The sequence below is a fragment of the Peromyscus leucopus genome, chromosome 1, assembly GCF_004664715.2.
Source record: "Peromyscus leucopus breed LL Stock chromosome 1, UCI_PerLeu_2.1, whole genome shotgun sequence".
Lineage (NCBI taxonomy): Eukaryota > Metazoa > Chordata > Mammalia > Rodentia > Cricetidae > Peromyscus > Peromyscus leucopus.
The window spans coordinates 19,308,341-19,324,323 of record NC_051063.1 but is presented as its reverse complement, the minus strand read 5'-3'; the positions used below and the strand labels follow the sequence as shown (position 1 = coordinate 19,324,323).

The window sequence follows — 15,983 nt, the reverse complement described above, 5'->3', positions numbered from 1 at the left end:
TTGCCTGTGTGAGCTCTGGGGATTGAACTCAGGCTTGGCAGCAAGTGCCTTTACCTGCTAAGCTCTCTCACCAGCCCTAAATTGTGAATCATTTAACAAATTTTTAAATTCTATGGAAAATACACACTGGAAGTCAGTGTTTTTACCCTGATGTCTGTAGGTGAGTCCATGATCACTCGTGTTTTAAAATACAACTTAATCACCACTTACTGATTCATTCTGAAAAGGTTTGCTGACTATTGACCATAAAGCCAGATACCATACCGTGCATAAAAGGATAAAATGAGTGGATGCAATCCTCACCCATAGGCTTTTTTTTCCCCCAGAAAGGTATGAACCAGCTAAAACTCTTATGTGTTTTATATATTGCCATAAAATTTACTTGTGACCTTCAATTCTGTATTTACATGTTTCATGACTTTAAAGGCGGAGTGATAGGCTACCATCTCTGTAGGTTATAGTTAGAACTGTACTAAAATACTACCCAGAGAATTCCCATGAGGGCAATACTGCTGTAGGATGGTCTGTATGTCAAATGTGTTGCTCTGATTGGTCAATAAATAAAACACTGATTGGCCAGTAGCCAGGCAGGAAGTACAGGCGGGACTAACAAAGAGGAGAATTGAGAGAACAGGAAGGTGGAGAGAGACACTGCCAGCCGCCACCATGATAAGCAGCATGTGAAGATGCCGGTAAGCCACGAGCCACGTGGCAAGGTATAGATTTATAGAAATGGATTAACTTAAGATGTAAGAACTAGATAGCTAGAAGCCTAAGCCATTGGGCCAAACAGTTGAAACAATATAAGCATCTGTGTGTTTATTTTATAAGTGGGCTGCCGGACTGCTGGGGCTTGGTGGGACCTGGAGAGAAAACTCTCCAGCTACACAATACAGTTGTCAGATATGACATGGAAGCAGACTGGTCCTAAACAAAAGCGACTGAGCCTGTTTACGGTAACAGGACTGTGAGATGGACACCACCATCTAGTGTTTTCTTTCAATTCAGCCTCCCAATCGTTGCTTCCATTTAATGAACTTTGTTTTGGTGAGAAGCTCGGAAAGCTCTTTGAAAGTAAAATTTGAGATTTCTTTTTCCTGGAGGCTTTTAACTACTTAATATTGTTTCCGATTCCATTTTCTACTGAGAGTGGTCCTACATCGTATAACACCTATCTTATTCAAATCTCCAATCTTTAAAGATGAGCTCCCTATCCAGTTTGTTTGAGTTGCTGTTATAGCCATCTGAATGGAATGCTTGCCTCCTTACCAAGTTGAAAAACTGCAGATAAAAAAATTGAAATGTTATTTTCAATTTCTATAAGGTTAACAATGAAAACTATATTGTATAAAATAATGTAATGATGGATACACATCTCCTGAAATTCATACAATGTATGGCACCATGAGTGGATCTGAACATGTATCATGGATCCTGGGTGATGGGGATGTCACGGTACAGGTTCATTAACAAGCCACTACTTCGACAGGGGATTTAGCTATTGTGGGGAAGCCTATGTTTATGAAGGGCCAAAGGATATAAGAAAATCTCTATGCCATCCTCTCCATCTTGGGGCAAACCTAAAACTACCCTTTAAGAAAAAGTCTATTTTTCTAAAGAAAGAAAAAATGTAAATAATCCCTTGTCTTTACTTGCTAAATCACGAGCCCTTTCTGGAAAATGTGTGCTGGTCACTCCATATTCACAGGGTACAGTTCAGGTCTGCTGTGCGCTCTCCAAGCCAGTGGCTGAAGAGAAGTGCAGAAGGGTCCTTTCTACACAGGCCCAGGTGGCCCAACTGGGAAAGGGGAGTAAATCCAGGCCACTGAGCTCCACACAAGCAGGAGTTGCCTGAGAGAGCCCCAGACAGTAGGGTGGAGCTTGATCTGGGGGAGGGTGGGTATGTGTGTGGATGGAAGTCCAGGCTGCTCCAGAAGGGAGAGCCCAGGAGAGATAACATTCAGGTCCTCACAAAGGCCATGCATGCAGAACCCAGTGCTCTACAATGCAGCCCTTCATCTGACAGCTGTGCAGTAAAGGAGAGGAGCCGAGCTGTGCAGGGCTCAGGAGTGCTGTGGGTAAAACAGTGTCCACGGACACAGGAGCCGAGCTGTGCAGGGCTCAGGGAATCTGTGGGTAAAACAGTGTCCACAGACACAGGAGCCGAGCTGTGCAGGACTCAGGAGTGCTGTGGGTAAAACAGTGTCCACGGACACAGGAGCAGAGCTGTGCAGGGCTCAGGAGTGCTGTGGGTAAAAAAAAAGTGTCCACAGACACAGGAGATTAAAGGAAAAATAAGCACTGGCTGAAAACTTTTAGGAAAAAATTTCAATTTACGCTAAAATTCAAAAGATAAAATCATAGGGGGAAAATGCTCGATTACTATTTTTAAGTCACTGTCCTTTAAAGCACCCCCCACCAAAATCTTCTTTCCCTAGGTGCATCAAAACCCGGGAAGGAGCTGTTTGCTAATCAGTGGTGTACCTGCTGGCATAAGAACCAATAATGAACCGGGAATTTATTCAAAAGGCTATTTTTACGCTAATCTCCACCCGAAATAGCAAGAATCTTAGAGCCATTCCTTAAGGGCCATGTGGTCCCACCTGAGGTTGGTCTTAGCCAGTCCTTGACTAACTGCGGAGATCATCTCCTGATGTACATCCTGTCCTGTGTATAGGCCTCATCTCCTCAGAGAAGCTCAGCCTGGTACACCAGTTCCTTTGAAGTGTCCTTAAAACTCAGCTGACAGCCTCGACAATAATTCTCCAGCTCTCTTACTCACATTTGGCATTTTAAGGAGCCAAAAGAAGATAACTGAGATTCAAGGACAAAAAAAAAAAAAAAGAAAAGAAAAGAAAGTCCACTTCATTTTACCAAGTGAGAGGCCATGCAAACGCAAGAGTTTAGTTCCAGGCCCTAGGGAGCCCGGCTGGCAGATTTTACTGCACCAGCACCATGCTTACCACTTGTGTTGGTTACTAAAATCACTTCCAACTCTGCCCTCCCATATCTGTGTAACGAAACACTAAGCCGTTAAGAATTCCAAGCTGTAGTCTGTTGGAGGGGCCCCTGGCAGTGAGACCAGGATCCATCCCTGGTGCGTGAGCTCCTTTTTTTTTTGGAGCCCATTACCTATGGTTGGACGCTTTGCTCAGCCCTGATGCAGGGGGAGGGGCTTAGCCCTGCCTCAGCTGAATGGACCAGGCTCTGCTGACATCCCCTTACCCTTTCGGAGGAGGGGAGGAGGGGTGGGTCTGGGGAAGGGAAAGCTGGGGGTGGGGGATGGGAGGAGGATGAGAGTGGGATCTGTAGTTGGTGTGTAAAATGAATAAAAAAATTTTTCTTAAAAAATAGTAATTCCAAACTGGGCTGGAGATATGGCTCAGTGATTAAGAGCACCTCTGTTCTTGCAGAGGGAGGGCCAGAGTTCAGGTCCCACACCAGGAAGCTCACAATCGTCTGTGACTCCACCTCCAGTGGGGGGGGGCAGGGGCGGATGCTTCTGGCCTCCTTGGGTTTCTGTACTCATATGCACCCCCATCCATATATATACATATGTGTGTGTATACACATACATATATACACATATATGTATATATATATATACATAATTAAAAATAAAGTCTTGAAGAATTCCAAGCTGTAGTAAGTAAAAAGGCTGTGTGTAAGTATTATACTCATGTATATAGTAAGGGTCAACCTTTTACACACAACAAGTTTCATTGGAATGATGCATGGGAACTTCAGGCTAGACTCAAAGAACAATGATCTTTCACTGAAGACATTTTTTTCAGTGTGTGAGTGTGTGTGTGCGTGTGTGTGTGTGTGTGTGTGTGTGTGTGTGTGTGTGTGTCTGTGTATGTAAGCCAGAGGCTGGTGTGTGTGTGTGTTATGTTTATGTATGTAAGTCAGAGGCTGGTGTGTGTATATTTGTGTGTGTAAGCCAAAGGCTGGTATGTGTGTGTATATGTTTGTGTAAGCCAGAGACTGGCGTGCGTGTATGTATGTGTGTGTGTGTGTGTGTGTGTGTGTGTGTGTGTGTGTTTGAGTGCAATGCACGCATGCTATAGCTCATGTGTGGAATCAGAGGACAATATTAAAGAATCAGTTCTCTCCTTCCACTGTGGGTTGGTTCAAGGACTTGGGTCAGGCTCGCATGGCAAGCCATTTTAACCATCTAACTAACACTTGCCTGCCTGAGTTAAATGCCATTTCAAATGAATCTCTACAATATAAGCTTCGTGATTGCTAGTAGCAAGCTACCTAAGAGGTTGGCTTTCCATGTGCTGCCGAAAAGCTTCAAGACTGTCTGCTTACTCTCTCCTCCCTCTTGACACAGTAGTTTAATAATTCTGCTCCCATCTCCACCTCCCTGATCCTCGTATCCTGACTTGGTCCAGGAGTCATCAGTTGCAATGCAGATGTCTCGGTCTGTGAAGGAGACCATTGAAGCTCCCCTCTACAGTTGAACTGGCTGGTGGGGAGCTTGTCCTCCCCGGGAAGGCAAAGTGAGCTTCCAGGCCACGCCTGGCCCCCACTTGGTGCCCAGTGAATGAGCACAACACACACGGACCCAAACATTCCTCTTCCCTTTGCTTGATGCTCTAAGATGCCAACAGGACCCTGAGGTGTCAGCTCCTGAGACAAAACAGGAATCGGGTTGGGGTTCTCCTTGGCCCTGACTCCTCTCTTCTCCTTCCTGTAACTCCCACCACCATTTGAACAAACCCTGACAGAGCTTCTCTGGTCCTATGAAGAGTCAAGTTCAGACACTATTCTAAGCATGTCCTGTGTACATCAAAGCCAACGAAAAACAAGAGTACTGTTTTGGTTTGTGCCATATTTTGTTTGTTTGTTTCGGTTTTTTGTTTGTTTTTGTTTTTCAAGACAGGGTTTCTCAGTGTAGTTTTGGTGCCTGTCCTGGATCTCGCTCTGTAGACCAGGCTGGCCTCAAACTCACAGAGATCCGCCTGGCTCTGCCTCCCGAGTGCTGCGATTAAAGGCGTGCGCCACCACCGCCCAGCTCCTGTGTGTGTGTATGTGTGTGTGTATGTATGTAAGTATGTATGTATGTATGTATGTATCAGTGCCCAAACTGTCAGAAAACAATACTCTTCCTATAGAAATCAGATGTCAGACTCTCTTTTCCTAGGCTACTGACAGGCAGTGGGATTATCCCAGAACTCTCAACAGAAGCAGAGCCTCAGCCCGCAGCTCCCAGTCAGCACACACCCTGAACTGTAGCCTCAGCATCTGGGGAATAAATGCATTACTGTACCTCCCATGCCCTTTACTCCTAGGGATGTAATCCCATCACCATACATCAGGGGCATCAGTACCTTCTCCTGTGTTAATTCAACCATCTGCAGTGACAGATACAGACACACATACCTGCTTCTTGGAGGCATGCTTACCTTATCCTTTATAGCCAGGGCTCATGGGATGACACTCCCCCTGCCCCCAGGAACTCTCTCATTTTTTGAGAGAGGGAAAGAAGAAGCCCAGAGTACCCGAGCAACTTGTCTCAAGTTACTCAGCTGCCAGCACGGTGCTGAGTCATGCTATCGCGATGGTCAAGCCCAGCGAACGGTGACTCAGGAAAGCTTGATTAAGTGGCACACTGCGCAAGGTTGGGTTTCCTGGAGCCGCAGCAGACCCTAAAGATATGCCGTGACTTGTAGTATGCACAATAGCTCCCCCTTACCCAGAGTTTATCTTGCTGGGGTTTCACTTACCTGAGATCAAGAATGGTCCTGAAGTATATTAAATGGAAAGTTGCAGAAATAAATAAACCCTAAACTTTAAATGATTTTATTATAAATATGTTGTTGCAATTACCCCAGTTATTAGCTGTTACTAATATCTTGCTATACCTAATTTACAAACTAAACTTTGTCACAGATATGTAGATACAGGAAAGCACAGTCTATGTTTATGTGTGTGCATATGTATGGGCCTGTGTGTCTCCGTATGAGCGTGTGTAAATGCGTGTATGTGTGTACCCGTGTGACTGTGTTTATGTGTCTGTATGTGTGTAGGTGTTATCTGTATCTAACAGTATGTTTGAATGTGTGAATAGTATATGTGTTGTGTATCTGTATGTGTGTACGAATGTGTGTATGGGTGTGCAAGTCTCTTTTTGTATGTATGGTATATGAGTGTGTATGTGTTTTTGTTTATACGTATATGTATTTGTGTCTGTATGTGTGTGCATGTGCATATGTATGTATGTCTATACCTGTGTGCCTACAGATGTGCTTGTATGCATATGTCTGTATGTATATTTGTATGTGCTTATGTACCTTGTCTGTATGTGTGTATACTGTGTCTATCTATGTACCTGTATGTGTGTTGATTCAGTACTGTCTTCAGCTTCAAGCGTTCACCTGGGTTTTGAAATCTATGCCCCAAAGATGGGGGAGCACTTCTTATTGCCAAAAAGTCCTGAACTCAAAAGAACACTAGCAGGTTTCTTAAGTACCCCTGTATTCCAAACCAACACCATCAACTTTTTGTGATTTGTTTTCTATTTATTATGTGAGTGTGTGAGTGTGTGAGTGAGTGAGTGTGTGAGTGTGAGTGTGAGTGTGTGTGTGTGTGTGTGTGTGTGTGTGTGTGTGTGTGTGTGTGTAAATGCCACATGCATAGGGGCCATGGACACCAGAAAGGGGTATTGGATCTTCTGGAGCTGGAGTTACAGGTAGGGGTGAGCTGGCTGGGAATTGAACCTGAGTCCTCTGGAAGAGCAGCAAGTGCTCTTAACTCTCAAATCCCACTACCAACTATTTGAAGGACAGAAACACATTATTCGTTGTGGTAGTCCCGGGCCATATGTGGCTACTGAGAACTTGAAATGTGGCCAGAGTGTTGGAGAAACCCAATTTTCTCATTGTCTATCAGTAGAATAGTCTTAAAGCACATGGCTGGAGGCTTCCACGGTAGACAGTGAGTGCTCATCTACTTGGTTCTTTGGGGTTGAGGAAGAACACTGGATTCTGAAGGCACACAGACTGACTGATTTAGACTTCCTAGTCCAATCAATTTAGCAGTTAATTCGATCCTACCTCAGCTGTCAAGCATGTTACAAAGAAATACTATCCCTACCTCGGTGACTCTGGGAAGGCAGAGAGACAATTTGCATATACACAGCCCCTGGGAGCACTCAGCACACAGGGAGAACACAAGCCCACATACATGCCTCCCATGCTCCCTCTCGTTATTCAAATGTGAAATCTAGAATCTGCCTTTTCAGACCTTTCCCCTAAAGGATGTAGTTCCGGCCGGGCAGTGGTGGCGCACGCCTTTAATCCCAGCACTCGGGAGGCAGAGGCAGGCGGATCTCTGTGAGTTCGAGGCCAGCCTGGGCTACCAAGTGAGTTCCAGGAGAGGCGCAAAGGTACACAGAGAAACCCTGTCTCAAAAAACCAAAAAAAAAAAAAAAAAAAAAAAAAAAGGATGTAGTCCCTTGTTAGAGGAGAAGTCCAGCCCCAGAAACAAGGACCCCAAGTTCCCACCCAGGAGGACCCCATAATGGACAGGGATGATCATGAACCAGCTCATTTCTTCCCGGTGTTCTGTGGTTACAACTCTTGACACTAATGAACAGCAAGTCAAAGCTGTTTAAACTGTGCTTCTAGAAGCCATGGGTATCCTGGGAAGCAGCCAAAGGCAGGGGGTGGCAGAAAATGTCAGGTGGAGCTCAGGAGGGTCCTGGGTCCTGCGACTGTTTACATGGCTACTGCCTGTCCTCCTTCTTCCCTTATATGCGTCCCATGGGAACCCAAGCCCCCAGATTACCTGAGGCAGCAGAGGTGGGGGTGCTGGCCGGAGGAGGCTGGGCCGAGCTGCTGGACTCAGCCATCAGGCACGGGTTGCTGGCATTATTCTCTCTCTTGACGAGCAGCTCAGCTGCACTGGGCAGCGGGATGGGGTGGCTGATGCCCAGTTCCTCTTCCTGGGCCTGCTGTCTTCTCAGGGCCACCTGGAAGGACAGGGCAGTGAGTCACCGTCCAGCAAGGCATACACTCAGCTGCAAAGTTCTGCTAAACTACTGTGGTTCTCCACATCTGTGAGGAAGATTGAAGCGGCTCTCATTTCCGCCTTCTCCAGTCACCTGACTCCCTAGGTGTGCTGGCTAGTTTTATGTCAACTGGACACAAGCTAGAGTCACTGGAAAAGAGGGAGCCCCAACTGAGAAAATGCCTCAGTAAGACTGGGCTATAGGGAAGTCTGCAGGGTATTTCCTTAATTAGTGCTTCATGTGGGAGGGCCCAGTCCATTGTGAATGGGGCCACTCCTGGGCGGATGGTCCTGGGTTCTTAAGAAAGCAGGCTGAGCAGGCCAGGGGAAGCAAGCCAGTAAACAGAACCCCTCCATGGCCTCTGCATCAGCTCCTGCCTCCAGCTTCCTCCCCTGCTTGAGTTCCTGTCCTGGCTTCCTTTAGTGGGGAACTACAATGTGAAAATGTAAGCCAAATAAACCCTTTCCTCCCCGACTTGCGTTCTGGTTATGGTGTTTCACTGCAGCAACAGAAACCCTAACTAAGACACTAGGTAACTAAAGTATGCCAAGCTGGGAACACCACAAAAAAGCTCTGATGGGTTAGAAAGGAGAATGAAACCGTTCACTCCTTCATCAACACACAAGCAAAAGGCCAGTGTCCTGGGAAAAATCGGACAGTGAGCTCAGCTTAGACCCAAGTTCCTCACCACTTCTGAGAAAATGGAGGGACGCAAACAAGCAGACAACATCAAGACAAAATGTGCTGGACACCGAGAGACGTACACAGCAAGCCTACAGGAAAAGAATTCCAATCAAAATACCTTTAAAATGTTGCTAAGTGTTGTGCCATATGCCAGGAATCCCAGCATTCAGAAGGTTGAAGCAGGAGGATCAAGAGTTTGAGGCAAGCCTAGGCTACACAGCAAGATCCTACCTTGAAAAGAAAAATGTCTTTAAAATGTAAGCATCTGCATAGGACAAGAAGAATCCTAGCAGCCAGGTGCCCCCACCCCCACCCCCGGAGGCTCACGCCTTTAATCCCAGCACTCAGGAAGCAGAGGCAGGCGGATCTCTGTGAGTTCGAGGCCAGCCCGGTCTACAGAGCGAGATCCAGGACAGGCACCAAAACTACACAGAGAAACCCTGTCTGAAAAAATCAAAGCCAAACCAAACAAACACACACGCACAAAAAACAAAACAAAAAAGGAAGAAGGATCCTACCAGAGCTGTGAGGAATGGGGTGAGCAGGGTTTGAAAATGCCAAGGGAAGGGCAGAACAATCTAGAAGAAGAGTGGGCAGGAAAGCCAGGGACTGCTCAGGTACCCCAGAAGAGCCCTGTTTCCGGAGGCAGGCTGGTGCTAAGGAAAGAGAAGGGGGCTGGAATCTGGAGCTTGAAGTCCCTGGAGTAGGAAATGGCCTGACTGATTCAGGCAGGAAGGTGAGCTAGAATTGGAGACAGAACCCAGCAGGCTTTTACTAAACCCTGTGTGGTCCTTATTCAATTTGTCTTTTAAATAACAATTTGTTAAATTTGGGTCGCAAAAAGGCTGAAAGAAAATAAAGTGTTTTGTTTACTACATGTAACAAAAACAAAAGACTTTCTCTGGAAACTGACCATTGATGATATAACAAGAGAAGGTAAAGTATCCATACCCCAGAGGCCTAAAGTCAAGAGCAAAGGTGAAATCAAAATGGGAACTCAAAAGCAGGATTCCACAGGCTGGGAATGCAGCCCAGGGGTACTCACTTCAGGTGTGAAGCCCTAGGCTCAGTGGACAGAACTTCAGAAAAAACAAAACCCCTAACTGGGCCAGAAGAGACATGGCTAGGCAGGTAAATGCTCTTACAGTAAATCTGTGGTTCCAAGTTCAATCCCACAAGCCACATTAGAAGTGGGAAGAAGGACCCAACCTCACAAAATTGTCCTCTGCCCTCCACACCTGTACCCTGTTCCCCCAATTTTTATAATCCACAACTATACTCAATGTATTTAAAAAACTACTGTCCAAACTTAACTGATCAATGTGGCAAGTTTTGCTCATAATCACAGGAAACTCTGACTTTGAATGTGAGACCTTAAATAAGCACTTATTTAAGACTAAATGAGCTTGTCTTGGGGTTTACTGTCGGGGTTGTTTTTTATTTTTTACATTGACCAAGAGGCTTAGAAACAGAGCAGCAATGACTTGGATAAGAAGCTGCTGCCCCTGCAGACCTCTGAAGTGTATCAAGACACTCCTACACGAACCCCATGATGCCCTAGCATACCCCAAATGCACAGCTTAGCTATGCCATGAACCATACCTTTTCAAACACCTTCTCTGTTAGGAAATGCTTATTCAACTGATTAAAGATGCAACTGTTCAACTTACATTTAATATCTGTTTCAAATTATTTACAAGTGAGCAAAACCCAATTGTTATCTAGATTTTTAAGAATTAGTCTTGCATAGTACCATAGGACATGGTGCAGAAAGTCCTAATACCCCATTCTGTACGAAATTTTGAATTTTTGTTTGTCTGTTTGTTTAACTCAGCTTTTAACAACCTCAAAATTAGCCCCCTAATCAAGGTGATTCAATATTAATATCTCCATTAGAATATTTTATTCCTTTGAGGAAGTTCCTTCCAACTCTAGTCTTTACACCAAACACACAATCATTTTTACCTACAAGTATAATTTAGTAGTTATTACGTTTCATAATCTCATTGTGATGCTTTTCAATGTAATATAGAGCGTATTCTTTTCATTCATTACAGACTAAGCTAAAATGTCTCTTAAGAAACTAAAAAAAAAAACCTATTTTTCTTTAACTTCACAATATGTGAAGCCAAAGTATATATAATTTAAGACATTTAAAAAATATGATGCCCATCGGGGTGTATAATCTTTAAGGTTTGTGCAGCTCTGTTGAACCTTCTCATCCACATCACTTTCAAAAGATGTTCTTAACCAAAAGTAGTTCGTCTTTAGCAAACATTTCCTTGGTATCTTTTCATTTTAAATAACCTGCTTGAAGATGAAACAACATTTAGGGGGAAAGAATGTATATTATTGCTTTCTAAAAATCCTTTAGGATACCGACATTTATTTCCGTCAAGATGCTAAATTACTAGCCTGCTGTTCAAGCTATTAAAAAAAAAAAAAAAAACACGAATGATCTACAGGGCTTCAAGCCGGCATCTTCCCGCTGCACCTGTAATTTTTTTTTCCTTTAATTTTTAAGCATGACTAAAACACTTTCAAAGTAATCTGAACTGAGATAACTGGGGTCGGGACTACAAGTTTGTAAATGCTCGCATTTTCAGACCGCTCAAAATGGCTGGCTGAGGCGCTTGCCCGGGTCCTCGGGGCGAACCTGGAAAGTGCGCCAACCGCGGCGCGAACACGCTGCGCTCCCGCCCACCCCCAAGGACTTTTCCAGAAAGCCCCAGGAGCAGCACATTCCCGCGCCACCAGGGTGAAAACTGGTTCCCGCGCCACCCTTCCGCCTACCGGGCCGCTTAAGCGGGATGCCAAGCCAAGGACCCCTGGAGAGCGAATCCCGCTGCTCTCTGTGTAACGTGGGGTTCGGGGCTATGGGGAGTCCCCCCAGAAGGGCGAACCCCTCGACATACAGCTTGGAACTGGAGTTCAAAGCCGGCAGCCCTCCCAGTGGAGCAAACCCCGCCAGTTTGCAAACAACGTCTGGATCTCGGGGAAGTCTGCACGGACGCCCCAACATCCCTGGTCGGACGGCGCAGTTTCGGGGTCTTATGAGTCCGGGAACCTCGCCACTCTGCTTATAGAGCGCCCTTAGAGAACCCGGGGCCCAAGTGCGTGGCGAACCCCGAAATTCAGCTGGAAGACGGGGTCAGAAGGGAGGGGACACCGAGCGGAGTTCCGCTCGGCTCCCGAGGGCGAGGGTGCGCGTGTGCTGCCCGAATCCCGCATCACCGCCGGGAGCCCCGGGAATCCGCGGGGTTCAAGTAGAGAGAACCCCCGTTTTTTCATGAGTCAGTAGGGTCCCCGACTCTCCACCGCCCCCCACCCCCGGCGTCTGGAAGCCGCGGCCCGCCTCTAGCGCGGGTCCGTCGGTGGCCCCTCTCCCCCCCGCGACTTCGTCTGCAGACGGCTGCGCCCCTCGTTCCCCGGGAGCCCGCACTCACCTGCGCCGCCATCACGCGCTGTCGTTCGGCAATCAGGCTACACTTCTTGCACTGGCAGTCCCGCCACATGCAGAAGCGCTTGTGGCCCTTGAGCGGCGACGCGTAGCCGTGGTTCCTGCAGCGAGCGCACTTGGGCAGCCTCGGGGACTTCTTGCTTCCAGAGCCCAGGCCCGACGGCCCGGAGCCCGAGGCGCCTCCGCTGCCCCCCGCGCCGGAGGCCCCGGCCGCTCCCGCCATCGCCCCGGCCGCTTTACCGTAGCCGCCGGCTTTGCCCTGCGGCGGGGCCCCCGGAGCGTGCGGGACCTCGGCCGTCGGTGTAGAGGGCTTGCTGAATGAGTCGTCGTTAGGCATGGAGCTGCGTCTCCTGCTCGCCGGATCCACCCAACAAGGCCGCTTAGCTCCCTAGAAGGAGTCCAGGAGGCGGGTGCACCGCAGATGGACGTGCAGTCCAAATGAAGAGCTCGAGAAGTGGGTGGGGGGTTGTACCTTTTTTTTTTCTTTTGGCGCGCTTCGCGCAGGACTTTTGGATACTTTTCAGAACCCTCCGAGGATTGCGTGGGCGGGAGACGGCGCTGCTCGGCTTAGCCACGCCCACTGTCCCCCGACTCCATCCACGGCGCTCGTTCTGTGTGCAAACTTGCGCCAGCTGCACCCAACAGCGATGCTGCAAAATTGCTACAAATCACAGGCGTCAGAGCACCAGCACGAGCTCCCTCTGAGCTCCTTGCGGCGCTCATTCCCAGGAGGAGGTGTAGACCATCCCGTGTGGTCGACTTCACTCACCGCTAGCCCCCAGGGGCGCCCATTGGATAAGAGGGGCCTGGCAGCCGTTTTCTTCCCCCCACCCCACTCGCACCCTCCCGTAAGATTGAGACACAAGCCTGGAAAGTCTAAGAAAAGCCGGTTCTATGTTTATGTCAAATAAAGACCCTCAGTGCATGGGTCTCAAGCACCTCAAAAATTAAAGGCTGGGGCTTTCTGCCTCCCACCTTCCTCCTACACCCCTGTTTATTTGTTCGCAGGATTTCTGCTACCTGACTCCAGACAGATAAATGTCACACCAGCTCTTTTAGCTCTAGCCTTTATTGCTTCTGGTGTAGATAGCTTCTGCCTTTGAAGCAGCTTTGTTTAGAACTTCGTAGGCATAGGGATCTCCAGCATTTAAAAACTGAACTTGGCCAGGCATGGTGGCTCAGGCCTGTCACCTCCGCACCTGGAAGGCTGAAGCAGAAAAATCACCAGGAGCTCAAGGCCAGTCTAGGCCACATATTGAATTCCTGGCCACTTAGAGTTATAGAGACCCTGTCTTAAAATAAATAGATAGATAAATAAATGGGGAGGGGAACACAAGTAGAGTAACCCGAATTTGTAATTCCCACACCCTGGCAGAAACTAAAGGATCCCTAAGTTTGAGATCAGCCTGGGCTAAGCAAAGAGAGCCAGCATCCAAAATTTAAAAACAGCAAAAACAAAAAAACTGAATCTGGGAAATGGATTGTGCAAATGGAGACATTCTCAAAACTCATTCCACGCTAAGATCTGCTAGTTTGGGAGTTGTTGTTGTTGTTTTGTGTGTGTTTGGGGGTGGGGTTCGAGACAGGGTTCTCTGTGTAGCCCTGGCTGTCCTGGAACTTGTATTTTAGACCAAGCTGGCCTCAGAGATCCACTTGCTTCTGTCTCCTGAGTGCTGGACAATTAAAGGCATGCACCACCACCTCCCTGCTTAAGATCTGCTACTTTATTATATGGAAATGTGCCCCCCAAAACAAATGAAACTCCCCAGCTCCATCGTTTTGGAGCCTCTTCTAGGCTCCCCTGTCTGCTTTCCACTTGGGCCTTCTGTCTTCTGTCTGCAAATGCACAGCAAACCTGCCCTGGAGGTGTGCTCATCGGTTCTCCGCAGCCCTGTATCTCTCCAAGCCAGCACACCACGTTATATCTGAATCTCTAGCCTAGCATGATGGCTAATATCTGTTAACTCTGCGACTGGGTGGGGGGAGGGGCTGAGATGGGAGAAGGGTGAGTTCCAGTCCAGCCTGAGCTACATACAAAATGAAATCCAGTACAGCCCCCTTCCCCCACCTCCCAAAAAACTCTGGGTCTCTGCAGGAACTTCCATTCTGAGTCTCTGCAGGAGCCTCCATCTGAGCTATTTCTTTAGTTTTCCAGTGCCCGTTCCGCCCCAGGGCCTTGCAGTGGCTGGGTACTGTTTTCTATGTGAAAAAAACAGAAGCTGAAGACCTTGGTTTTCTTTGCGTTTCTTAGCCTCTGACAGCCTCCAGCTTGGAGCTCTCCCTGACCCAGTACAGTGTCTCACTTCTAGGCTTGTGACTGCATTTGTTCTATTAGGAGGCCTTCATCATTACATCCCTCCACTCTTCTTGCGTCTCACCGGGGTCAGCACTTGCCTTCCACGTTAGGGCTGCTTTCCCCAAGGACCACAGCCAGCCTACTTGGCTTCCCATGGAAAAAGGTTCCCCAGTGGCCATGCCTTTTTAGCAGTTTGGTATGGTCAGGGCACCTACCTCTGAAATCCCCCTAATGGGCCTCTCTCATTCCAATTCCCAAGCCTTTGCCTTCTGTGTGGATTTTTTCCATTAGCGTTTACTGTCTGAAAAATATCTTCGAAAGAAGCTCCTAGCTTTATGAAGGACTGTACAGGAGATGCCTGGGAAACTCCATTTCAGAAAGAAGGGGTCCTGATGCAACCATTCACTCATCTTAGAACCTCTTAAGTGGTGACCATTATTGTTATTCAGATATAACCCAGTCCTGTAAAAGTCTCTCACTGAAATATCTATGGCAGCCAGACCTGACAGCACAGGCCTCTAATTCCAGCTACTCTGAAGGTTGAGGCAGGAAGATTTCAAATTTGAGGTTGGCCTCAGCCACAGAATGAATTCAAAATGAATCTAGGCAATTTAGTGAGATTTCTGTCTTGTAGCTAGAGTATTCCTGCCTTGCTCACAGTCAGGACAAATCTCATACAAACTGTATGGCCGTGGCAGGCTTCTTGCTAACTGTTCTTATAGCTTAAATTAATCCATTGCCATAAATCTATACCTTGCCACGTGGCTCGTGGCTTACCGGCATCTTCACATGCTGCTTGTCATGATGGCGGCTGGCAATGACTCCTTCTGCCTTCCTTTTCTCTCAGTTCTCCTCTCTGTTAGTCCTGGGAGCTGGATGTGTTGGCAGACACCTTGAGTCTTCCTTTAATTTGGAGTCAGAGGCAGGCACACCTCTGAGAGTTCAAGGCCATCGGGTCTACACAGCAAGTTCCAGCTTATCTGGAGCTATAGAATGAGACCGTGGGAGATGGAACGAGGGACGTAATTCAGCAGTGGAGTGCTCGTCTTTCAACCCTAGGCTCAATCCTCAATACCACAAAATTAGCTAATTAATTAATTAACTAAAAACACATGCCAACTGTTATTAGCCACTCTTTATTCATTTTAATAAACCGCAGCTGAGTCGTCACTAAGGCCCTGTCCAGCTTTAGACATTGAAATAGACATGAGCAGAAGCATCTTCCATGAAAACCCAGACTGTGAGGGCTCTGTGATGGGATGACTTAACTCTGTATGACTCAGAATAGAAACCTACACCTTCTGGGCCCTGAAACCTAGAAGGTTATGAGGAAACAAATGACTAAGGGCCACAGACAGGAGAGGCTCTAACTATACCTCAGTAGGAGGATGCTTTTCTAGTATGCATGAAGCCCCGGGCTCAATTCCCAGTGCAGAAAATAGGCCTCGAGAATCAACAGTCCTACTTGATCTATTTATTTGTGTATTAAAAAAACTGTTCGTCAGGCAAGTGCACTACCACTG

The 15,983-nt window shown here is 47.3% G+C and overlaps 1 protein-coding gene across 1 annotated transcript in view; it reads right to left on the bottom strand.

Moving 5' to 3' along the window:
- The window catches only part of Dmrt1 (doublesex and mab-3 related transcription factor 1), a 112,079-nt gene extending 99,442 nt beyond the window's left edge, over positions 1 to 12,637 (bottom strand). Inside the window, exons 1-2 of the mRNA XM_028895092.2 lie at positions 12,151 to 12,637; positions 7,798 to 7,981 (exon numbers count right to left, since the gene is read on the bottom strand). Of these exons, the coding sequence (XP_028750925.1) occupies positions 7,798 to 7,981; positions 12,151 to 12,501 (535 nt within the window). The 5' untranslated portion in view covers positions 12,502 to 12,637. The remainder of the gene's footprint in view (positions 1 to 7,797; positions 7,982 to 12,150) is intronic.
- Positions 12,638 to 15,983: the final 3,346 nt, after the last annotated feature.